We start from the raw sequence: 26,777 nt of genomic DNA, 5'->3' as shown, positions 1-26,777 counted from the left end.
CCTTCAACCCATGACCCCGAAAGACAATTTGTACAGCCTTTTTCCAAGTGAAATAACTACACCTGGTCAGGATGCGTCCAGTCTGACATACTGATGAGCTGGAAAATGTCATCTGTTCAGAGATCAATACTGTCTGCATTTAGACCAGCCTCACCAGCATCATTGTCAACGGAGCCTTTTCCGTTCTTAACATCAACGATCCAGATGGCTTCCTTTCCTCCCGGCCCATCCTTCACCTTGAAGGCAAACACACCTCCGATCTTCTTCACAAACTGCTCTCCTTCCTGCACACACACACACACACACACACACAAATGTCAAAGAGTACATCAGTTTCACAACCGCCATAAACTCTGTGAACCGCAGCTAAACTTAAATGATGGTGAAAAGATAACTTTTTTTCCCCCTCAAACAGAGGGGGTGTTTTTCACACACACACACACACACACACACAAATACATTTTATAACATAACAGTGTTAATTCAGGATAATTGGGCCATTTTTCCCAGTCATCTTATTAACAAAAAGTGAACCAACTGACCTGAATTCATCCTAATATTAAAAAACATGATGTATTTAATAAAATCTAAGGAGGAGCAGAACCAGAAAATGTTGCGACTCTTTAGTTGTACTAACTTTTTAGTTTTTATTAGCATGCCTATCATTAACATATCGGCTGTTTATAAAGCAGATATTTCTGTATGACCATATTCTACATCCCTAATCCTACCAAATACTTAAACTTAACAAATAAGCAGCAAATTAGGAGTTTCATTGAGGCAAAAGTAGTAGTTAATGGTTGGTTAAGAATTGGTGCTTAAAATAAAGTGTGACTGATTTAAATGTCCAATAAACACAAGGCCACATCTGAAAATTGGTTGAAGTCAATGGAAAAAAGAAAGAAAAAAAATAGCATGGTACTTGATTTTAACCTTGGAAAGAGACCATAAAATGCAACCAAACAGCGAAGGTGCATAAAAACAACATCCTAGCTTTTCACACAAAGCAGGAGCGTCATAAACAGCTGCAAAACAGCACTGAAATGCAGGCCATTAACATGAAGCACCTCGCTCAGCCTTCCAGCCTGTGAGAGCCAAGCGTTAAATTTTCCTGTAAAATTATACACTGCATTTCTGAGCGTAATGGAGCACAACTGACGCTGGTTTTTCCCAGAGTCCGTCTGGTTGTGTAACAGGCCTTTTTTTGAGTCATTGCTTGGCAGAAGCTGAAGAAATGTGGCCGATGTTGGGAGATTATCAGCATCTCGGCCGTGTGGAGCTAAACGGAGTAAATCTCGAGAGGGTGCGAGTGTCACGGCTGAACAATAACAAACACACTTCATCCAACATAACCACAACTGAACTAGAGGTTACAGATATAAACAGAGGCATGGGTGAATAAATGAGGGTTAGTTCATTAGTTCTGCTGTTCATTCACCGTCATGTCATCATCCCAAACCCTTCTGAAAGGATCCAACACAAAACAAAACATCTTGCAAATATATTAATGGAGCTGATGCTTTCCATTCGATCCAAGTGGATGGCCATTTTTATATTAATCTCCAGAAAGGACCAAAAAATAAATGAATAAAACATAAAAGTAGACAAAATGACTAATTATTCCAAAATGAAAAAATATTCCAAGTCTTCTGAAGTCATATACAAAAATTGCATTTATATATATATATATATATATATATATATATATATATATATATATATATATATATATATATATATATATATATATATTATATATATATATATATATATATTCTTTTTTTTTTTTCTTTTTTCACATTCACCAAATATGATAGTATAATCTTATTTTATTTTATTTTCATTCTACAAACTGGTCATAATACATAAGAATAATTGCAATTATTCTATGTTGTTGACAGCATGATTTTTAAAGAAAAATTGAATGAAAAAAAATTTAATATATTATAAATAACTGTTCATTTCAATTTGCTTTAGTCAATTATTTATTTCATTTTAATTTAAAACAAAATGGAAATATTAAATAATATTACATAATAGTTTTCTCACATAGTATAAATAGTTTACATTTTAGGATAACTCCTAATATTTACTTCTTGCTTTTTAAAGCTCAATATATACTGTCTTCCTACTGCATTTTGGAAAATAGTCTCTTATATATAAAAGTTTTTTCTATATTTTTAACAGTTTAATATAATTTTTCTATGCAAATATATTGTGAAAAATTTATTTATTTCTGTGATTCAAAGCATTATTTAGTGTCACATGATCATTCAAAAATCCTTCTAAAATGTTGATTTGCAGCTCAAGAAAAATTTCCTACTGTAATAATTGTTTTTCAGACATTTAGCAAAAGCCTCCCCTTTTATGTTGTAGTGAAGAATGTAAACCTTATGAGTTTGGTACAAAACGAGGTGATCTATTCAATGAACTTGGATGACAAGGCTCTGTCATGGCTCCATTTATAATAATAACCAGGTTATGAAAGAGCAGTTTGGGGAAGGGGACGGACACATGTCACCAAACACCTTAAAAGACAATCTGGTACATGTGACAAGCACCTAATTCTAACTCTCAGCACCTAATAACAGTAGTCTGAATAAAACCCTTTCACAGCAGCAGCCAGCAGCCTGACAGAGGATCACTGCTGGCATGATTAAAGCTGGGTAATAACACAGATTCACACTGATCTTGCTGTAGCCTTGGGCAGAGATGTTGAGGTGCTTTAACACCGCAGCCCATGAATTCAGATAAATTAACTTAACAGGGCCCTCTCGTACCTCATGCAGCTTTTTACTGATCTCCTGGAAAACAGCGTGAGCTTTGAATTCCTCTAGACCTGAAGATGAGCTGGTCAACACCGCCTGGATCTGTGGAGAGCTGCGAAAGACAGAAATATACACACTCAGAAAACATGCTTGACAGTAGAGATCGACCGATATATCGACTTACCGATATTTTCCCCGATATTTAAGCATTTTTACCATAATCGGGTATCGATTTTGTAATGTTGGATTCACTGAGAAACGCTGAATTTAATTCTCTCTCTGTTTTAAATTTGCTCAACATCAGTCTCAAGAAGCAGGTTGATGCTCAGGAAATGCAGCACGGCCACCACATGTAACTTTTAACAAGATTCACATGTTTAAAACACCCTAAATTGTATTAACATTTACTATATAACCATTTTTTTTTTGCTAATAAACATCTAAATAAATACCACTCTATGGAAATTATTTATTTTGCAATGAGTGATCGCAGTTTGAGTATAAATCTGTGTAACTGCGCAGTCAGCAGGCATTTCATAATCTAGAAGGACAAAAATGTATTAATAATTTTGATGTAACATTCCAATTGAGAAATGCAATAAAATTCAAAATTTTGTTTGTTATATTCCAATATTCCAGAGAATATTATTCAGTGAATTAACATTATCCAGTTAATTATTCTTGACTGTAGCTATTAAACAGCTTATAAACCTACTAAAACGGTAGTTTAAAATGAAGTTGATATGACTCCTGTCCTTTATTTATTTTCTCCATTTGAAAACATTACACAGTTCTACATTTTAACACTTAAAAAAAAAGAGTGAAAAGAGGAAAAAACAAAGTATGTTCTATCTTCACTCAGTAATTTATTTACTTGACAGTTAATAAATATCGGTTCTGCATATCGGATATCTGGCACATAAACATGCAAATAATTGGTACTGGTAAAAAATCGATAATGATCGATCACTACTACAGATAAATTCACCCAATCAGTTCTTCTGTCTTTCAGGTTTGAAACCAGCAGTGAGAGTTCATATGTTTTGGGTGAACTCTTCATTTAAGTAGATTTGCGCAGTGAGGAAAACGATGAAAGTATCGCAGAATCCAGTCACATTAAATTAACTTGTGTATAATGCGGAATGACACACAATTAGGCAAATATGATATTTATAGCTTAAATGCTGAATTTGTCTAATTCCTGAGAATTAAGCTCCAGTAAATTAAATCCACTGTCATCAATCAAAACACAATTAAAAAGAGAAATCCTGTAATAAATGGCACACAAGCATGTAAATGACCTCCATATGCTGCTGTCACACTCTCAGCTCTCCAGTACCATTAATACACTCTTTGTGATTATTATAAGCACATGATGACTGTACTCAGGTCTGGTCATCCTCATCGTGATCTTCCTCACCTTGACACCTGTGGGACTCGCATTGTTGCTGAATATGAACTGCAGACAAACAGAAAGATGATCAGGAGGCCGCTGGCACTCGGACAATCAGCGATACATTAGTATCTGAAGGCTACTTCCGGGTTCTGTCGCCATGAGGCAGACCTGAATAATCACACACTGATCGACACGATACAGAACCGTCAATGTTTTATTCACAAAGTATGAATATGCATTTAGAAAGGATGCTTTAAAACTCTCCAAATAAATATTCACTTTAATTCATGTTTTTTTTTTTTTACATTGTATGTAATAAAGAAAATAATATGAAATGTTTATAAATTATGGCACTAATACATTCTAATCATTTATTTGTAAATGTTTTTAAATGTTGTCCAAAAAGGCTAGGTTACTTTTTGGGTTTACAGTTTTATCAATCTTTGTGCTGCTAAATGTGTCTGGACACAATTGGACAGAACATCAAACAATGAAACATCCAGAATCCCATATTTAAAAGGTCAGGTCTAATTTTTAATAGGCCTACATAACACAACATGCAGTCTCAGTAAGTGCTGGCGATAAAAATGTTGTACCTTGTATGTTAATCTACTTGCAGAGAAAGAAATAAGAGATCAACAGAGCAAAAAATAAAAAGAAATAATATAAAAGTGGAAAGAATTGTGCAAAAGTCAAAACAAAAGGTCAACATTTGCATTTTTATGCAAGCCTATTTTTTATAAATGTAAGAATATACGATGTTTACTTTGGGTTTTGCATTTTCGTATAAGTAAAATGTTCCCCTAATCTCCAAAATCAAAATGCAGCCACCCCCCTGCCCCCTTTTTTTCAGGCAAATTACAAAACTAAACCATCTGGATTTGTCATTTTCCAAACAATAGTTATCAGTGTACGTTTTATCTGTGTACTCACTAATTCAAAAGAGATTCAGGCTCCAAACACGCCAGCTTTACAAACGAATAAACAAACTAAATAAATGCATGTCTTGGACTAAAGTAAGTAAATCATGTATCATGTATTACACTTTATAAACGTCTTATTCTCATTATTTTCTAATAATATTTATAATATCTAGGCCTATTGCAATAAAAATATTAGATAATGTATTAAATAGCATCATCAAGTGACTGTGAACATCACTTTGATGCTTAAAATAACATAAAGCTGTTTTTGCAAACCTACACTGTCTCGTGGCAGGGATATTTATGTAAATATTTTTCTTCTTTATGTATGGTCTGTTTGGATATCTATAGGCAATACAAAATAATCTAAGCAAATTTGGATTTGTTGTGAAGCACCCCAGGATGGTCCTCTGCTGCAATCTGCTGGACAGAGCTGGTTAATCCACCTTCTGTTCAAACACAGAAATCCTATTGCATGATGAGTTGCTACATGCACCTTCTTCATTATTAGCCTCTCTTTGTTCATCGTCACCATTCATGCTTATTTTATAGACAAATGCAATGAAAGTATTTCTTTTCTTTTCTTTTTTTTCTTTTTTTTGAGCAAAAACTATTAAGTATCCTAATGTTAATTAGGTGGAACTGTCATTCACTTACAGGGTTGTCATTATAGCTAAAAAAAAACTTTTTTTATTATTCTAACTTTTGTTATATGAAATAATATTAGCTTTAAAATAAAAGCAAAAACAAAAAATGATTTATTTTATTTATATATTTAAACAATAATATACTTGCACATTTATTTAATATGTAAGGCCATTAAATAGCAATCACAAAACATTTTTTGTTAATATAGTAAATTTGGTTGCACTTTATTTTACAGTACATGCACTTACAAATACTTACAGTGTACCTACCTAAGAAAGTGCTTTAATATGAGGTAACTACATGAGGTAGAGTTCAGAGTTAGTACCTGATTATTACTAGTTATTGTAATTACTATAAAAAGTACATAGTATGTACATAAGGACCAGGACTGTAAAATAAAGTGCTACTGTAAATTTAGTAATTGGTATGAGCCACTGCAATCATTTAAAAATATACAAAATATCACAACATAAAGTGACCTTTTGGTGGAAACGGAAACAACAGTAACCATATAAAATAAATACAACTAACTGTAGCTCCACTGTAGCTTCTAGACTCTGAGACTAGCTGAGGTGTTTTATTAAATCGGTAAAATAAAAAAGGACCTTCTTGCTGAATTGCTTGTGATTACTGTCTCTTTGAGCTTTTTAAATTGTTTTAAATCGGAAAATTCTAAAAGTTCTGAATGCTTTAGTTTTTTTGATGTAGAAAATAACCCCATGGCTATGTTTTACTTTCTAAGAATACCCAAATAAATTCTACATTTTCTTCACACTTGAATAAATGTATATGAGGTCTTTTGTTTAAACATAAATTCATTTGTTTTGAAACCTACTGTACACACATCTGATGTTGGTTCGATCAAATGTTGTGACCAGATCAGATTTTTGTATTTTTCTTTGCTAACTGGTTTAACTGGCCATACAGGTTTTATAGTCTATGCCTGAACTGATTAAACTAATCTTACTGTTCCTTTTGTGTTTTAATTTCCTGAACCAAGCTGTGTGTTTCATGAAAAATGCAATGGAAAGTCCATCTTGCTTTAGTTCTGAAGACTTTTGTGCTGATGTCAGGTATTTAGTCTTTACACATTTAAAACAATAATTGCATGCATATTTACTGAATTTTCTTACTATCTTTGCGGTGCTGATTTCATAAATGGTTTCAGTTTTTCTCTGGAATGTGACACGTTGTCACGAGATATGATCCATTTCGTAGCATTTTTGCTTTCGACTATCATTTGTAAGGTGAAAAGTTTCTATTCTCCCTTAAACTGCCAAAAGACATGTCTTCCCTGTCATCCCTGTCTTCTTTTGAGCCAGATTATGATGATTTGGGCACATGTATGAAGGATTCTCAAGACATTATTTTACACCTAATCTTTAACTTTCCATATCTTTTTCCAATACTTTGCTGTTTGTAGGTTAAATGATACATTCTTTTTGAATGCTTTCAGGTGCACTGATAAAACATATACATGTATATAGTTTGACAACTCTTATCTTATGTTATGTCTGTACATGATGGAAAGAATATACAATAATAAACAGTAATATAATATTAATTATTTTTGCTCAACTGAATTTTTTTTTTTTCATAGTGCAGGGCTATGTAATCCGTTGTAACAAATTTAGTGGACACTGTAATCCGAAGCAACATAGGTATGAGGAACACTCTTAAAAATAAAGGTGATTCAAAAGGTTCTTCACAGCGATATTTGTTCCACAAAGAACCATTCAGTCAAAGGTTCTTTCAAAGAACCATCTCTATCTTACCTTCTTCTAATCTGAAGAACCTTCTTTCACCACAAAGAACCTTTTGTGAAACAGAAAGGTTCTTCAGATGTTAAAGGTTTTTTTATAGAACCATTTAGAAGAAAAAAAAAAAAAAAAAAATATATATATATATATATATATATATATATATATATATATATATATATATATATATATATTCATTCTATGGCATCTTGAAGCACCTTTATTTTTAAGAGTGAATAAAATGATTCATGCTAGTATGCTAATGCTCCTGCTACAAATTCTTCATACAATGTAACACCCTCTTCCGTGCCATTTGGATCACGAATTTCTGCTGTTTTTAGTCTGTGTGAGGAAGAATCTCCTGGACCCAGCTGTGTGTCCATGAAGACTGATGCATCAATGGATTGTCCATTTAAATTCAGTTCAGGAGACCCTTCTGCTAATGTGAGGTGAGGACAGTCTCAAGTTTAGGAAACCTAATTCTTACTAAATGGTATAATTCTAGTCATGTAATCATTACAAATGTTATATGTTTAAGGGGCTGCTGAATTATCTGAGTGATTTGTGTTCCTTTCTAACAACAGATTTGACCTTTTTAAGATAATGAGAGTGCCAAATATATCTCAGATTGTTACTGTGTTTTTAGGCTGACTGAGGGTGATCCTCCTGAACCCAGCTGTGTGTCCATGAAGACTGATGCATCAATGGATTGTCCATTTGAATTCAGTTCAGGAAACCCTTCTGCTAATGTGAGGTGAGGACAGTCTTGTGGTTATAGACATAAATTGGTTAATAACTATGTGTTCTGGTTAATAACTGGATGAGCAGTGGGAACATTGATTTGGTATGTGCTATACTTTATATGTTTGTATTTTTACAATAAACTAATTTACTGTACATGTACATTATGTTAAATACTGTATGTGTTTAATATCTGAATAGATATTCAGTATAAATCTAAATGTTCTGACTATCCACAGTAACAAACGAGATGGGTCAGTGTCTACAATTGGAAAGAAGCAGCTGGGCTCCATTTTTAAGGTAAGGGTGTTTTTTTAATATATTGCTTTACGGACATCCACAAAGATGATAAAAAAGATGATTAAGGAAATCAAATTACTTCCAATATTTGCCTATATTAATGTATTCTAAGAAAAAAATATTTAAAAACTTTGTTTGGGGTGGCTGCGTTTTGTGAGGGATGCTCGTCTCGAATTGTGTAAGGAAATGTTCTTCGGAAATAATAAACTTTGGTCATTAGACCATTATCCCTTTTTTATATCGTGTCTTTTACTTTTCATATCTCTCAGACAGACAGCAGTCCATTAGCATTGATACATTCAAATCTCATTCTGTCACTTTTTCTCGTGGAGTGCTTTTTGTATTTTATTTTTTTTGCTCAGGCTTCAAATACAAACAGCGAGTAACTTAATGTGATTCATTCTGGTGCTGACACTGCTTGTAACATTACATTAATTAAGCCTTAGTGTTTGTAGATTAATTGCTTAAATATTCTCTGGTTTCAGAAGCTTGAGGACACAGTCATTTCTATATTGAAGAAAGAGCTGATGAGGTTCAAGGCAATACTAAGCTCAGATTACCCAGTGTCCTCTGAGATAGAGGAAGAACATCAGCTCACAGAGGAGTTTCTGAAGATCACACTTGACGCCCTGAGAAAGATGAACCAGAGAGACCTCGCTAAAACACTACAGACCAGTAAGAGCTCATGTGACTATTATATCTCCTTCATTTCAAAGGAAAGACAGTAGTTGCATTACATTTTTGTAAAGTTGTTAACAGTCTTTTTTACTTCCACGTGAAAGAGAATATGCAACATGCAAAAAAAAAAAATTACATTGAGATTTGATTTGAATAAGATTTTGCATCCCTTAATTCAGGAACAATGTAAGAAAATAAACAGGAACTGATATTTCTCTTCATCTGTTTATCAGAGCTGGCCCCTTTGTATGTGAAAAAGCACAAATCCAGACTAAAGGATGCCTTTCAACTAATAAACGAAGGAATATCAAAGCAAGGAGACTCGCTTCTGAATGAGATCTACACAGAGCTTTACATCACAGAGGGAGGGAGTGGAGAGGTCAACGATGAGCATGAAGTGAGACAGATTGAGAAAACATCCAGAAGACCAGAAATGCCAATCAAATGCAATGACATCTTCAAAACCTTACCAGAACAAGACAAACCCATCAGAACTGTGCTGACTAAAGGAGTGGCTGGAATTGGAAAAACTATCTCTGTGCAGAAGTTTATCTTGGACTGGGCTGAAGGGAAAGATAATCAGGATATTCATTTCATGTTTCCACTTCCATTCAGAGAGCTGAATTTGATGAAGGAAAAAAATATAAGTCTGGTGGGGCTTCTGTATCAATTTTTTACAGATACAGAAGGGCTGAGATCAAAAGACTTTCATGACTATAATGTCCTATTCATCTTTGATGGTCTTGATGAGTGTCGACTTCCTCTAAATTTCCGAAACAATCAGAGGTTGTGTGATGTAACAGAATCAGCCTCAGTGGACGTACTGCTGACCAACCTCCTCATGGGGAATCTGCTTCCTTCTGCTCTCCTCTGGATCACCACTCGACCTGCCGCAGCCAATCAGATTCCTCCTGAGTGTTTCGACCAAATCACAGAGGTTCGAGGCTTCAATGACCCTCAGAAGGATGAGTATTTCAGGAAGAAGATACATAATGACACTATGGCCAATAAAATCATCACACACATCAAATCATCAAGGAGCCTCCACATCATGTGCCACATCCCGGTGTTCTGCTGGATTACAGCCACTGTACTAGAAGCAATGCTATGTGAATCAGAAAGTGGGAAGATTCCCAATACTCTCACTCAAATGTTCACACGCTTCCTATTCTTTCAGACAAAACTGAAGACCCAGAAGTATGAAGGAAAATGCGATGTGGATCTTCAGCAGACCAAAAAAAATATTCTCTTACTGGGCAAACTGGCTTTTGAACAGCTGGAAAAGGGGAACCTGATCTTCTATGAGGAAGACCTGAGAGAGTGTGGCATTGATGTCAGAGAAGCGTCTGTGTACTCAGGAGTTTGCACACAGATCTTCAGAGAGGAGTTTGGGCTGCACTTGGGGAAAGTCTTCAGCTTTATGCACCTGAGCATTCAGGAGTTTCTTGCTGCTGTATATGTGTTTGTGTCCTTTGTCAACAAAAATATCTTCACTTCCAAGTCAAAAATGGAGGAGTTTCTAAAGAGTGAGGTGGACAGGGCCTTACAGAGTGCAAATGGACACCTGGACCTTTTCCTTCGTTTCCTTCTGGGTCTATCACTGGAGTCTAATCAAACAGTCTTTCGAAGCCTTCTGAAACAGCGAGGACATCACTTTCAAAGTGGACAGGTCATTGTTAAGTACATTAAGAGGAAGATTAGGCAAAATCCCTCTTCAGAGAAATCAATCAATCTGTTCTACTGTCTAAATGAATTAAATGATCATTCTCTGGAGCAGGAAGTACAAATATTCCTGAAGAGAGGTAGAAGTGGTATTTCCAACCTCTCTCCTGCTCAGTGGTCAGCTCTAGTTTTTATGTTGCTAAACTCAGAAAAGGAAATGAATGAGTTTAAACTGAGTGTATATTATCCATCTGAAGAATGTTTACTGAGGTTGCTGCCAGTGGTAACAGCATCCAGGATAGCCGAGTAAGTCATTTTATATAAATTCTAATTTCTCTTTTCATTAGTGAAATGCAAGATGTCTATTGGTCAGCAGTAAGAAAATTTTGTGACAGCCATAACACTGTAAAATTATAATTCACACAGTGAAGAGGAAAGTTCATCCATCACATTTTAATTAACCAACAGCAGCTTTTTTCTAACAATTTTTGACTGAAAAGCTATTGTAGTTTTAAAAATAAGCTTAGTTCATTCAGTGAAGACTATGCAGTATTTTAATTTACATTTGGTGAATTAATTCAATTTCACTAGTATTTCTTACTTGCATCCTACTGTTAGATAGACCTACCTAAAAAACATTTGAATTGTATATTTATTATATTGCATTTATTTGTCCTGTAATTTGCTTATTAGTTTTATTCTTTTTACTGACTGTCTACTTGTCTTCATTAATCATTTGAGAACTTTATACTTACATCATTTAAGCTAGTAGGTTAGCTTTTGCTGTGATATTAAGAATTGAGGATTGTTGAGTTCCCTTTTGATACTACACTCATACTGCGTCATAAGTAAGTATGGGAAAAACTAATTGTTTTCAGATTTCCGAAGCCTTTTTCAATCCGGCACTGAAACTTGCCAGCCATTAGTTTGTGGAGTTGAATAAAACAAACCAATGATAGTGTGGCACAGCCACACGAGCCTATTATGAGCAAACTCACACAAGCCCGCAAAAAAGGGCAGGGGAACAGGCTTTATATGCTGGCATCTCACCAAGGCAGGCTGATTCATTATCTTTAACAACGCAGATCTCTTCTCTTTACTGGATCCTGAGACTTGAAGCCACCTTTATCTGCAAGCAGCTGGATTCTGATCAGCTCGCCGCACTGCAGAGCCAGATCAGATTACCTCTTCTCTGCTCACCGATCTCTACAGTTCGCCACTCTCTAGCAGACCATCGCTCTCAAGCAGCTCTGATCATCGCTCATGCTCATGAGCCGCCTGCAGCATCGAGCGCATCGTTCTCATCACTTCTACCCACTTTGCAGTGCTTTTCTAAAAGAGCTAATTTCTAGAGCAATTTCTGCGATGTTGTTGCGAATGCTGTGCCATGGCTGTGGCTTGTGCAGAGCACCTCTGAACAGTGAGTGTGCGTGATATCGGGAGAAATCCTACACTGAAGCCACACTCACTGAATTTATCTGTTCTCATTGCGAGAGCATGAGTCTGGCCTCTCTGCGCTTGCGGACTGCTTTCTTTGCAGAGAGCAACTCCGCCCCTCGCACCCTCCCATTTCTTTCCTCCCAGGAAAGTGGAAGTGGAGTGGAATGGCGCAGCAAGCAGCTTGATACCGAGCAGGTCCTTACTGGGAGGACACAGGCTCTACATTGAGATTATAATATCTCACAAATGTGTTAGGTGTCACCCAGCCTGCAGCTCTACAGATGGCTGTTAGCAGGCGTCATGCGCCAGCACCCAGGACGAGGCTACACTCCTAGTTGAGTGAGCTCTCACCCCTAGGGGGGCATGGCAGGTCTTGAACCTGATAAGCCAGGACAATAGTATCCACCATCCAGTGGGATAACCACTGCTTGGAGACAGCTTTTCTTTTCTGCTGATTCTGAGCAAAGAGGGTATGAGAAGACAACTCATTCTCGAGCTGGCTCTGTGTTGAAACTTGCAAGGGAAAAGGGGAACGAGCGGTGAGGAAGCACGTCGTCCACGACCACTTGGGACCCGGAGGTAAAGGAAACCACTCTTTTAATGAAGGTTTGGGTACCGCTGGCCGTGGACACTGCACTGGCAGACACAAAAAGAAAACGAGAACAAAGGATTCTCCCACGGCCCTCCTCTGGGGGAAGGAGTTGTCCTGCTAACATCTCCTTACGAGCTGACATCCTAAACTCCGGGTCGCCCATCCCAGGAAGGCCGCTTGGCCTGATGCTTGGCAGGTTTGGGGGCAGAGACGGGCTGCACCACTCTTCTGTGGCCATCTCCTCACTGTGGCCAGGATGAAGGCTGCTGCTGTTGCTAAGTGGGAGTGGAGGAGACCATAGGGGGGCACCCTCGGCGACAAGCAGGCTGAGGTGGCTGTGCCAGCGGCAGTGTGGAGACAGCAGCGGGCTGCCAGGGGATAATATGCTTGATGGCCTCAGACTGCTTCTGGGCGGCAGAGAACTGCTGGGCAAAATTCTCCACCGTGTCGCCGAAGAGGCCAGCCTGGGAGACCGGGGAGTTGAGGAGCCTGGTCTGATCAGACTCCCGTCATGTCTACCAGGTTTAGCCATAAGTGGCACTCATGGGCCACCAAAGTGGACATCACCTGACCCAAGGAGCATGCCGTAATCTTCGTCACCTGGAGAGCGAGGTCGGTAGCAGTGCGCACCTCCTGCAAAACCCATGGAGGCATAGCTCTTTGAGCACCTTGGCTTGGTAGACCTGTGGTGGCCATGGTGTGCAGGGCAGAAGCGGCCTGACCTGCAGATCTGTAAGCCTTGGCCACAAGCGTGGTTAATAACTTACAGGCCTTGGAGGGAAGCTTTGGACCACCACGCCATGTGGAGGTGCTCTGAGGACACAACTGCATCGCAACTGAATGCTCCACTGGGGGAATCCCAGCACACCCCTTTGCCATCCACCATCGAGGGCAATGAAGGTGGAGGAAGCACCAGAATGGTTTCGGGCAGTTAAAGGCAAGGCAAGGCAAGTTTATTTATATAGCACATTTCGTACACAATGGTAATTCAAAGTGCTTTACATAAAAGAAAGTAAAATAATCATGAAGAAAAATAATTACAAAAATAAAACAAGCAATTTTAAAACTTTTAAAATGATTAAAACATTTACTTAAAAATGAATTTAAAAACAGTTAGAAAATGATTTTACATAAAAAAATAAATAAAAAAAAAACAGTGAAAATATAGTGCAATCAGTTTAGACATAGCACAGTGCTCATTCAATAAATGCACAGGTAAACAGATGAGTTTTGAGTCTAGATTTAAATGTGACTAGTGTTTAAGCATATCTGATCACTTCTGGAAGCTGATTCCAACTGCGGGCAGCATAGTAACTAAAGGAGGACTCCCCTTGTTTTGTGTGAACCCTTGGTATTTCTGGTATTTCTGCTGGTGATAAAGGCATGAACAAGTTTCTCCAAGTCTTGGCTGGAAAGAAAACATCTAATTCTTGCAATGTTTTTTAAATGATAGTATGCTGATGTAGTTACTGCTTTGACATGACTACTGAAACTAAGGTCTGTCTCCAGAATCACACCAAGATTCCTGACTTGATTTTTAGTTGTTTGACCCCTAGAGTCAAGGTATGCATTCACCCTGAGAACTTCATCTTTGTTTCCAAATTCAGTGACTTCAGTTTTTTTTCTTGTTTAACTGAAGAAAGTTCTGGCACATCCAACTATTAATTTCATCAATGCATTGGCAGAGGGAGTCAATGGGGCTGAAGTCATTTGGAGATAAGGCTAGCTAAATCTGGGTATCATTAGCATAGCTGTGATAGGTAATTTGGTTCTTTCTAATTATTTGACTTAGTGGAAGCATATACAGGCTAAACAAGAGCGGTGCAAGAATTTACCCTTGTGGGACTCCACATGTCATGGACGTCCACTTAGACTTATGCTCTCCTAGACTCACATAATAGCCTCTCCCTTCTAAGTATGACCTGAACCATTTGATTTCCATCCCAGAAAGCCCGACCCAGTATTCCAGTCTCTCTAGTAGTATGTTATGATCGACAGTGTCAAACGCAGCACTGAGATCTAGCAATACCAGCACCGATATTTTGCCACAATTTAAGCAAATATCATTTATTATCTTAATGAGTGCTGTCTCTGTGCTGTGATGCGGTCGAAAACCAGATTGAAAATTGTCCAGGTATCGATTTGAGTTTAAGTATTTGATTAAAATCTGATTAAAAACTACATTTTCTATAATTTTGCCTATAAAAGGAAGATTGGATATTGGTCTAAAATTGCTCAAAATGGTGTTATCAAGATTGCTCTTATTCAGGAGGGGCTTAACAACTGCAGTTTTTAGGGAGTTTGGAAACGCCCCAGAAAGAAGTGAGGCATTCACCACTTCTAAAGATTTGCTTCTAAGCAGTTAAGCACACTTTTGAAAAAATATGTGGGAAGTGTGTCAAGATAGCAGGTTGATGATTTTAGTTGCTGCACTATGTCTTCCAGAATTTTGCTATCAATTGCTTCAAAAATAGACATAGTATCTTTTTGATATTGTGGCCGAATCTGTCTGACCTCTTTATTACTTGAGGATGTGCTAATCGCCTTCCTGATATTGATGATCTTCTCAGAAAAGAAGGAAGCAAACTCATTGCATTTCCTGTCTGAGAGCATTTCACTGGGAATCTAACTTGGGGGGTTTGTCAGACTCTCAACAGTGACAAAAAGAGTACGAGTGTTATTTAAGTTACTGTTTATAAGGTTTGAGAAGAAATTCTGTCTAGATGTGGCTAGTTTCACATTATAAGCATGAAGGCTGTCTTTATAGATGCTATAGTGAATTTCAAGTTTCGTCTTCCGCCACATCCACTCAGCTTTTCTGCATTGTCTTTTCATAGTCTGAACTGCTGTTGATCTTCTCCAAACTGATTTCTATCTGTTTTTTTTTACTGACTATTATTGGAGCAACATTATCAATAACATTCTTAACTGTTGAGTTGAAGGAATCAAGGAGAAAATCAACAGAGTCTGCAGAAATGCTTGGTTTTAAAGATATAGCCTTCATAAATAGTGCACTTGTGTTCTCGTTTATGCATCTCCTTCTGACAGAAACAGATCTAGATTCAGTGGTAGCAGATATCAAAATATCAAAGAAAATACAGAAGTGATCAGATAGTGCTACGTCCTTAGTAACAATGGATGAAATGTTTAGACCCCTACTGATGATTAAGTCTAGAGTGTGTCCACCTTTGTGTGTGGGTCCATACACATGCTGAGTCAGGTCAAAAGTGTTTAGTACCGTTATCATTTCTATTGTAGTTTTGTTTTCTGCATTATCTATGTGAATATCAAAATCCCCTGCAATTGCAAAACAGTCAAACTCTGAGGGAAATCATTGATAACATTTCTGTGACCTCTTCAACAAATGCTGGAGAGTATTTTGGAGGCCTGTAAATGATAATAAACACAATGCGTGGAGCACCTTTCAGCACAATCCCTAGATATTCGAAAGACAAGTACTGACCAAATGACCAAATGTTTGCATTGATAGACATCTTTAAATAGAGCAGCTACACCCCCACCTCTCCTAACAGTCCTGCAAACACTCATGTAAGTGAAGTTAGGAGGGGCTGCTTTATTTAGGACTGTTGCATTGCAGCTGTCTTCAAGCCATGTTTCATTTAGAAACATAAAATCCAGATTGTTTGTGCTTATAAAGTCATTGATTAGAAATGATTTATTTTTTAGTGAGCAAATGTTTAAAAGTGCTAACTTGATTGCAGTGCTTTGTGTCTTTATATCAATCTTAGTTTGATGCATAATAGGCCACAGATTAGATCAGTTTGCCCTTCGGCTTGAGAAGGCCTTAGACTTTCTATCACGTGATAAAAATGAAATAGAGAAAGCTACAGGCACATTGGGTTCCCGCTTGTTCAGTAATCATTTGTGAATGTTGCTGTTATTATAGTGGGGACCCGACACATATCACTGTGCCTTCCATGAACTGGTCACTTCCTAGTGCACCTCTGGAAAGAGAGGAACCAGTGGGGGGTGCTGGTGATCAGCACTAGCAGCCCCCAGGAACCAATCGTCCAGCCTCGAGCGCCCGGGACAGGGTGGAGGATTCCACTTAACCTCTATGCTCATAGCTGCCCGGGAAATCATGTCCGTCAGCTCTGGATCAGACTCAGACAACTGGCACTCCCGGGGGAGCCAACGCAGCTGAATCCTCATCTCCCAAGGACTCAAGTCTGCCTTGTGATGTGGCGATCGACATCTGGTATTCCTCCTGAGCCCCAAATGAGATGTCAGGAACCTGAGAGGGTCAAGCACACTCATCCGGAAACTAAAACAGCTGTGGCGTTTGTGAGGATGAAGTTGCCAGAGGAGGCTGTCTTGTTGGGGAAGCCAACACAGTAACCCTTTTAGATCACCCTGGCCACCTGCCAAAGTAGCCCTCTTAAGAGGAGCTAGAACGGGGTGTGGCAGAGGGGACTCTATACCTTTTAAGGTAATCAAGTCCCGATCTTAACGCAAAGATTGTCATGTCTCTGCAATGAGAATATGAGTCATCCACGAACACAGTGATCGTGGCCGTCACAAGGAGCCATATATCGAGCGCACCCAGAAACACACGGGCTGAATGACATCTTTAAAAAGATGCAAACAAAAACCCGAAACTATTTTAGAAGCTCTTTCAGTGGTGCTGAAGCGCTCAGAGGAACCCGGGAGTTGAAGGTAGGTAGCTCTTGACAAACCGCTGAATCGCGCCATCACACCAACACCAGCAGGAGATGTGCTTGGCTCCGAAGTGAAAACTTGAATGTGAGTTGCTTGCGCTGTTCCTTATATACCCACACAGCAGGGCGGAGCTCATGATGCAAATCCCACAGACCAAGGCACACTGTGTAACATTGGCTCAATTTGTTACCACTTGAAGGTGATTGGGCTCTCAGGCGAGACCCCATTCATCAGTCTCTTTGTGACGTAACGTCGAACGTGACCGACTGAGTTGAACCAAGGTTAAGTTAGTAACTGAGTACGTTTTTACTGGTAAAAACAAAAAACAAAAAACTTATATTGTGATATATCATTAGCTGAAAATTCTATTACTGAAATGAATGTGATTTATGATTTTTGTGATATCGCCACCACTAGCTTGTAAATATATTTTGAGATCAAGCATTTCATGGTCTGGCAAAAATGAGTATCAATAGAAAATATGTGAATTGATAAAAAAATAATTATAATAATAATTTTCCCATTGATTTCCTGTTGAATAAAACACTTCAATTTCTGATATCAATTCTTTCCTACAGTCTGAGCAGATGTCATCTCAAAGATGAAAGTTGTTCAGCTCTGGCCAAAGTTCTCAGCTCATACTCAAGTCTGAGAGAACTGAACCTGAGTAACAATAACCTGCCCGAGAGTGGAGTGAGGGTGCTCAGTGCTGGACTGGGAAGTTCAACCTGTCATGTGGAGACATTAAAGTAAGATATTATATAAACATATAAACATATATATATATATATTATTGTAGTACTATGGTGATATCTCTTCAGCACACAGCGCGAGCAGGTCAAACTACTATGCAGAATATTAATAACTATGACTGGAGTGTCACATCCATACCATTATAATGAGAAGACCATTATAATAAAATGCTGTGAATCTTTAGAGTTTAGCTGCTGTGTTGAGAAGAACGCATCCACAAAATGAGTTCATTCAGAGCCACGCAGGCATGTTCATTTGCTTTCGGGCACTTTTTGCAGATCAAAAACATTTAATCAAAACATAAAAACATTATTTACCCCGTTTGTATCTGCGAGGCATTTGTTAAAATTTTTCCCTGTGTGTTAACATCAGTAATTATGAATGTCGGATGATGACTTGACTCAATGTATTTGCCCCACCCCCAAACATATATATATATATATATATATATATATATATATATATATATATATATATATATATATATATATATATATATATATATATATATATATATATATATTAAGGATGGTGTCAAGTTTTCTTTTATTATGAAGTCCTTTATTCACAGACAAAATAATGGGTCACAGGATGCTCCTGATCAAATTATTAAGTCTAAACATCAGCATTCACAAACCACTGTCCACTGTTATTTTTAACAGAAAAGAATTGAACAAGCTCATAATCATGACCGTATAAGTTGGAAACATGAAGACAGCAGAGAAGAGCTCTCGCCCAACACAGTAGCTACGTTAACATATCAAATAATACCAAATAATCTGTTTGTAATCAGATTGATGGCTAAATCGGATTGAAAAACGTTCATATAAACACTTATATGAACACTTATATAAAAACTAATTGATCCGATTGAGCTCGATCCGAATTAAATTTCAGTCGGATTGAAGGGGGTGGTTTATACCTCTTCTAATACAATTGAGCGTGCATGTAAACACTTGATCGGATTGAACCATGAAACTGAAAAGGACTGCGCATGTGCAACAACGAAGAAATAACATAATTGACGTATGACAAATTTCACTCGCCAACTGTGAGGTGGAGCAGGACAGACTTGTTTTGGATGATAAATATAAGCAGCACAGTGGTTTGTATGTTTATTTATCCATAAAGGTTTATATAATAATTCTGCTGTTAAAACAAATAAAGAAACCATGTAGGAGAGTGGTTATTTTGTGCAAATAGAGAGAAACTCAATATTATCTTTATGTCACTTTCACTTTTCACTTTCACTATTTGAGCAGTGTGCACATGCCTAAAAAAATCTATTCTGATTTGAAGCTTGTGACATAAACCCGCACATCAACCGGATCACTTTATTTAGTGTTCATGTAAACACTACAACGAGATTCATCAATCGTAATTAATTCAGTCCGATTTAACAAAAATTGAGCATGTAAACATTGCCAGTGGAGTGAATCATTTTGTTAACTTGGTGGATTATTATTTTGGGTTGTATGGGACGTGGTAACACCAAGCAGCAACCTCCCGCACTCTCTTGTGAAGCCAACAAGGAAGTGACTTAAACTGCAATTCATCGACTGGCCGCTAGAGGCTGGCTGCAAAAGGGAGTTAATCCCATAGACTCCCCATGTAAAATTCCCAGCGTTACAGCAGAAAAAACAAACAAAAACAACAAAATTTTTACAGCCTAGTTAAAAAAAATGGCTGTAGAAAAAAGTTCTTCAGGATTCTACAGGAGACTTCCTGGGCACTATGTCCATGTTTTTTACAGTCTATGATAAAAACATGGACGTAGTGTCCGTGATGTCACCCATAGAATCCTGAAGAGCTTTTCTGAAGCTCAAATTGAGCTGAGCGTGCCATCGCCATCTTGGCAGTGCGTCACAGTGCATCACTCCCGGATAATGGAAGATGGGCAAAAAGGTGGGAGCTGGTTGCTGAAACCACACCCACCTAGCTCGACCGCGGTGACCAGGTGCAATCCACCTGTCACTCAAGTTGCCACACCCTTAATAATGCAAAACTTTAAGGATTAATATAATTTAAACAGATGAGTAAAAAAAAATTACCCCTCTCACAGTTGTCATGAAGGGCAAAATTAGCTATATAGACCAAAATAATTTTTTGAACCAGGCTGTAAACATGTTTTTTTCCGCTGTAAATTTGGGCATTTCAACATTGGGAGTCTATGGCAATGACTCCCTTTTGCAGCCAGCCTCTAGTGACCAGTCGATGAATTGCAGTTTTAGTCATTTCCGTGTAAGCTTCACGAGAGAGAGCGGGAGGTTGCCCATAAGTTTTTATAAAGTCTGTGTAACACACGTCTCTCTCACAATATATTGTTTTACAGATTTATCGCTTTTTGCAGCTCAGAAATATTCACGCAATCATACAGAATGTCCCAGCAGATCTGAACTCTGGTGCGGTTAGCGCTCACACTCTCTGATGTATAACTTAGTCTTAGCCTCAGATGTCACGCCCATGGACTATTGGCTAAACATCTGATGCTTATGGGAAACAAAAGTGGAAACACTTTAGGAGTGTCAAAGTCATCATCAGATTTCTTAAACAAGATTTCTGGAAAACGTGTGTTGCGCTCTTTAACGATTCACCTGGAAGCAAAAATGCTGAGGCACCAAACCCCCTCATGAAAGAAGAAATGCGTTGAGTTTACAACTGTGACAACGAGCACTTATCAGGATCAACTAAACAATGGATATTCACCCTCAAGAGCTGGTGCTCGGCAGTTTGCCTTTGTTCATTAAGTTTTCTCTTGCTCTAATAAACTGTGTGTTTTTTGGTCATTCGCCTCTGGGTCCTCTGTCTCACCCCGGACAAATATTGCCCAGCACTTCTAAATTATGCATTTTTACATATGATTTCTTGGCAAATATACATCATTCTTAGTTGTAACTAAAGAAGGTGAGATTTCATAAAAATATTTTGTTTAAACTTTGCGAGTTAGTCCAATTTGCATTTTGTACATCTTTTTCTATCCCTAAATAATTTATTTTGTTAATTTCACTTTTAGGTTATCTAATTGCTGTATTGGAGATGTAGGTTGTGCTGCTCTGGCTACAGCTCTGAGATCAAACCCCTCACACATGAGGGAACTTAATCTCAACAGAAACACACTGGGAGATTCTGGAGCAAAGTTGCTTTCTGCTCTAATTGAAGATCCACAGTGTAAACTGGAGAAACTACAGTGAGTGATATTTCTGCAGTGTAAAGGCATTTGTAGATATTTCGTAGAAGTGGATTGGTATTTTTCTATTCTATCGCAATTATGTATGAAATTATACATTTTTACTAGTCTGTATATGGAAAATCCATATCATGTTTTTATAATTAAGTTACAGAAAGAGACGATGTAGGATGTAAATATAAAATAGTTTTGTCGAGTGAACATGAGAGGAATTTTAATGCAGTGCTCTTTTAAAATCATGATTAATGTAAGGATTTTTTCACCTCTCTGCAGGCTGTCTCACTGCAGTATTGGAGAGGAAGGTTGTGCTCTTCTGGTTTTAGCTCTGAAATCAAACCCCTTACACCTGGAAGAACTCGATCTGAGCTTTAATAAACCAGGAGATTCAGGAGTGATGCTGCTGTCTGCTGTACTGATGGATCCACAGTGTAAACTGGAGAGACTACAGTGAGTATTAAAAGAATCTATTATTATAGTCAATTTTAAATAAAACATTCTCTTTAGTCTAATGTGGTGGCTCAATATATTGCATGTAGGAATGACTGTTTGTGTGTGTGTGTGTGTGTGTGTGTGTGTAAGCACGTGCTCTTGTTTTTGTGACATATCAGGACCAGTGTTTGGAATAACGGCGTTTAAAAGAACGGCGTTAGGTAACGACGTTATTTTTTTCAGTAACGCGGTAATTTAACATTACTTTTCCCGTCGTTACAACGCCGTTAACGTTACTGAACGTTAAATGTGGTGCGTTAATATGCATTGATTGACTATGCAATCCGAACGGGCCCCTGGCTCACACAGCGAGTGAGCAGGTGGGTTAATGACGAGATAAGCGGTTGTGATTGGCTAAGGCAGAGTCATGTGTTTCATGGTAGCCAATCAGAGCCAGTGTTTTTACACACATGCCGGCACACGCGGCTGCGCCAGTGGCACCAAACACACACACACATACACACACACACATGCAACAGCTACACAGAGATTCGCAGCAGAGATGGCGAGTCAGGAGCAGGTGAAGGTGAAGACATAATGCACTACTTCAAATTCATTGTGGTCAAAGGCAAGAATGTGCATGTAATGTGTATATGCAATGTGTGACACGCATCTACAAAGCTAGTGGCCAAAACACTTTTCTTACTTGAAGTGCAGGATAAAACTCTTGCTGTCTGTTGACGTGCAAATAGTTACTTTCCCTGGTAATGAGTTACTTTTATTATAGAGTAATTCAGTTACTAACTCAGTTACTTTTTGGAACAAGTAGTGAGTAACTATAACTAATTACTTTTTTAAAGTAACGTTCCCAACACTGGGAACAAAACTCATCATAATGGTTATTTGAGAATTGACTTACTAGTCACATGGAGCGAAGTGTCCTGGAGATGTTGTCAGAGAGAAGCTCCGCTCCGACTCGACTGGGGTGTAATCCATCAGCGCGAAACAGCCTAGGACGCTCCCAGAAAAGATTCCAGTTATTAACAAATAGCAGTTTCTGTTCTTTACACCATGACAACAACCATTCATTTAAAGCAAAAAGTCTACTGAACCTTTCGTGTCCTCGTCGATACGTGGGCAGTGGTCCTGACACGACGATCGTCGCCGCGGGCGTCGTGCTGCGAACCGTCTCGATCAGGCTCCTGAAGTCCCTCTTCAGCGTCTCCGTCTGCCGCAGCGTGGTGTCGTTAACCCCGGCGTGAAGCACGACCGCTCTCGGGCTCTCGTCGTCCTTCAGGATCGCGGGTATCTGCGCAGAAACATCGAGAACACGAGCACCAGGCAAACAATGAGTGTGCACTTTACCTTCGGCTAACGTAGCACTTACGTGTCGGACGATGGAGTCTCCGATGATCACAGCGTCGCGTCCTGTCTCGCGGAGGGGAGCGAAGCGGTTCTGGATGGAGATCTCGAAGGCAGGAGGGGGAGATGTCGTCGCCCGGGACCCGGCTCGCATCCTCCGCTGTGGATGCACCCAGGGTCCGTGGTGTCCCGGCGTCGCAGTGAAGGACATCTGGGAAGATCGCGTCCTGGGTGCACCGGGCCTGCGCAGAGAAACACACGGAGTAGACGTGGTGGGACTGTTAACAGCACGCTGTATACTTACCCCGGACTTGTGAGTGTCAGCCCGGGATGATTCCAGCGCGGCTCTCCGCTCTCTCAGCTCGGCCTGCCTCCGTTCCAGGTCGCGAATCTGCTTCCCCACGGCCTCGAGCTCGAGCTGCACAGAGTGGAGACATTCATCCGCCATTAAAGCAAGTAACAGTGAGTACAGCAGTGGTAATGTGTGTGAATAGAGTATTAGCAATGTAAGCTCAGTTAGCAGCAACCACGCTTGCTGATGCTAACTGGCTAAAAGCTAATAGCGGACCCGGGAGATCAAAATAAATCTAGTGATAGCGAGTCGCTCTAATTGTTTTTGTTGTAGAATACAATAGAGGATATATTCACGCGTTATATAAACGGAAACGATGGTGTATAAAATAGATTTTTAAGTTAAAAATAGTCAATGAAAAGAATATAGTGACGGAGCTCAAACGCAGTTCAGCCGTCAACAACAAACAGGAACTCATGAAAGAAAGAATCTAATGCCTCAGTCTTGAAAAAGGAACTATAATACATAAATACAAGTCTTTTTGGGACACTGGTTTTCACTAAGTTTTTCACAGTTTTCACTCAGGAGCCATTTGTTTTACCCCAGTTCTCCAGGCATTTTTGGATCCTTCAATCCAGTCATTTAAATGTGGTGCTCTCGAAAGCAGTTCCTGTCTAACTGCAAGCAAAGTCCCACATCACATTCCTGGCACTTCCATGGGGGCTCCTCTTGCATAGTTTGCAACTCTATAAATGCACGTTCTTAAATGAGTGGAATTTTCTAGAACTGCTTAGGTAATGTCAATGGCATGACACATTTCAGATGAGGTCAAGTTTAAAATTTTAAATCAGTCAGAGCTATACAAATTTATCTTAATTTTTTACAAGTAAATCTTCATTTAATGAAAAGGTTACTTTTATTAGTCTTTGTTAGGGGTGTCAGGTGGCCAATGCAGGAAAGATCAAATGGCCCTGACGTGGCATCCCTTCTTTGTTTAAGAAATTCTTCTTCACCCTGTAGACTGGAATACTGCTGTATTGGAGATGAAGGTTGTGCTGCTCTGGCTACAGCTCTGAAATCAAAACCCTCACACCTGAGAGAACTGAATCTGAACAGGAACACACTGGGAGATTCTGGAGCAAAGTTTCTTTCTACTCTACTTGAGGATCCACAGTGTAAACTGGAGAAACTGCAGTGAGTGATATTGGTGGTATTATTATTACTATTATAATCATAAAAGTTACTTTTATTATATTTCATTCTCTGCTTTGTGGTAGCATCACATGCTGCACATACACAACACACACACACACATGTTTGTTTTTGTGAAAAGTGGGTTCATCCCATAGGCGTAATAGTTTTTATTCTGTACAAACTGTATATTCTATGGCCCTACACCAACCCTACACCTAACCCTTACCCTCACAGGAAACTTTGTGCATTTTTACTTTCTCAAAAAAATGTATTCTGTATGATTTATAAGCATTTTGAAAAATGGGGACATGGGTTATGTCCATAAGTCACCCTCTTCTTGTAACACATGTTCTTCTTGTAAGAGTTGTGTCATGATATGTCACAAAAACAAGAGCACACACACACACAACCAGGCCCAAATGCATTCAAATACCAGAAAGAAACAAGTCATAAACAAACTCTATTTATTGCATTTGTATCATGTTCTTACAAATGTTACTGTAAACTAGGCAAATCAGGTTGTGGTTTTTTAACTAAACTTACCACAAATAAAATAAATAAAATGCCTAATACAGACTCATATCGCTTTACAAACATTCTTTATATGTTTCGCAGGTTATCTAATTGCTATATTAGAGATGAAGGTTGTGCTGCTCTGGCTTCAGCCCTGAAATCAAACCCTTCACACCTGAGAGAACTCCATCTCAATAATAATGAATTAGGAGATTCAGGAGTGAAACTACTCTCTGGTCTACTGGAGGATCCACAATATAAACTAGAGGAGCTACAGTGAGTTATTGATTTCCTTAGGAATTTTACAGCATATGTGGAAATGAACATTACATTTTGTGTGTGTGTGTGTGTGTGTGTGTGTGTGTGTGTGTGTGTGTGTGTGTGTGTGTGTGTGTGTGTGATTTTTTTTTCCATTGTGATAATGATTATGATACAGGAAGTATTAATGTTTGTCCTTTTTCTCCACCGTTTTACAGTATATGTCCTGTACTTTAAATGCAAAACAAACAACTGCCTTCTGTCATGAAGAACAAACAGCTGCTTGCTGCCACCTGGACACACACTTTGTCTGTAAGGGTTATGAACTCACATGTAGTAATAACTGAAATTTAAAAATCTGCTGATGTTGTACTACTTGCAGCAATACAGTAAAATACATGTTTTCTATGCATTCCATTCCATTACAAAATGCTTGACAAACTGCTTTTATGCATTTTTGTTCTTTACTGTGTAATTGTCCAGAATGCTAGAGATATGATGGTTCAGACTCATTACCATTTAAAATAATTAATAGGTGTGATCAAATCCTGCGGGAGTGAACCTGTCAGTGTGTTACATGTATATAAAGTGGTGTGTAAAGAAACTGATATTTGATAATGCTTTGGCAATGCACACATCTTTTGAGTGAAATACTGAATGAAATACGTTTTTCTTTTTTATCTACTTAAACTTTTTACATCTTTTATTGTAGTTTTAAAACAAAGAACATATAAATAACATAAAACAAATACATAATAAACAAAAATGAAGAAAGCAATAAGAATATATACATAATGCTATTTCTGACTCATGCTTGTCATGTGATGTTACTTCTCACTGCTTGGACATTGTCATTTATAATTACTGGATGCTGCATTTAAAAATGATCAAATAGCAAGCCTTTGCATATTAAAGGGGTCATATAATGTTGCTAAAAAGAACATTATTTGTTGTAATGGGTTTATGCGGTTCAAGTAAAAAAAAAAAAGCACATTATTTTCTACATACTATACAATATAGTTTCTCATCTATGCCCCACCTTTCTGAAACGCATACATTTTAACAAAGCTCATCGTCCTGAAAAGCGAGGTGTGCTCTGATTGGTCAGCTATCCATTGTGTTGTAATTGGCCGAATACCTCAAGCATGTGATGGAAATGTTACTCCCCCTGACTATACTGTGATGCCATGTGTGTCCTGGA

The 26,777-nt window shown here is 38.2% G+C and overlaps 2 protein-coding genes across 2 annotated transcripts; one reads left to right on the top strand and one right to left on the bottom strand.

Annotated features, from left to right (window-relative positions):
- Window positions 1-101: 101 nt before the first annotated feature.
- Window positions 102-4,341, bottom strand: LOC113041325 (non-specific lipid-transfer protein). The gene is made up of 3 exons (XM_026199793.1): window positions 4,189-4,341; window positions 2,781-2,880; window positions 102-284 (listed from the first exon to the last, which is right to left on the bottom strand). The coding sequence occupies exons 1-3, from the start codon at window positions 4,209-4,211 to the stop codon at window positions 117-119; spliced, it is 291 nt and encodes a 96-aa protein (XP_026055578.1). The 5' UTR covers window positions 4,212-4,341; the 3' UTR covers window positions 102-116.
- Window positions 4,342-6,725: 2,384 nt separating this feature from the next.
- Window positions 6,726-26,432, top strand: LOC113041305 (NACHT, LRR and PYD domains-containing protein 12-like). Its single transcript, XM_026199765.1, has 12 exons — window positions 6,726-6,808; window positions 7,837-7,944; window positions 8,142-8,249; window positions 8,476-8,536; window positions 9,022-9,211; window positions 9,448-11,182; window positions 18,167-18,337; window positions 21,355-21,528; window positions 21,802-21,975; window positions 24,632-24,805; window positions 25,421-25,594; window positions 25,795-26,432. The coding sequence occupies exons 1-12, from the start codon at window positions 6,747-6,749 to the stop codon at window positions 25,811-25,813; spliced, it is 3,150 nt and encodes a 1,049-aa protein (XP_026055550.1). The 5' UTR covers window positions 6,726-6,746; the 3' UTR covers window positions 25,814-26,432.
- The last annotated feature ends 345 nt before the right edge of the window (window positions 26,433-26,777 follow it).

This window comes from Carassius auratus, chromosome 23 (genome assembly GCF_003368295.1).
Source record: "Carassius auratus strain Wakin chromosome 23, ASM336829v1, whole genome shotgun sequence".
Classification (NCBI taxonomy): domain Eukaryota; kingdom Metazoa; phylum Chordata; class Actinopteri; order Cypriniformes; family Cyprinidae; genus Carassius; species Carassius auratus.
Note: the sequence above shows the minus strand (reverse complement) of the source record. Positions and strands in the feature narration are given on the sequence as shown.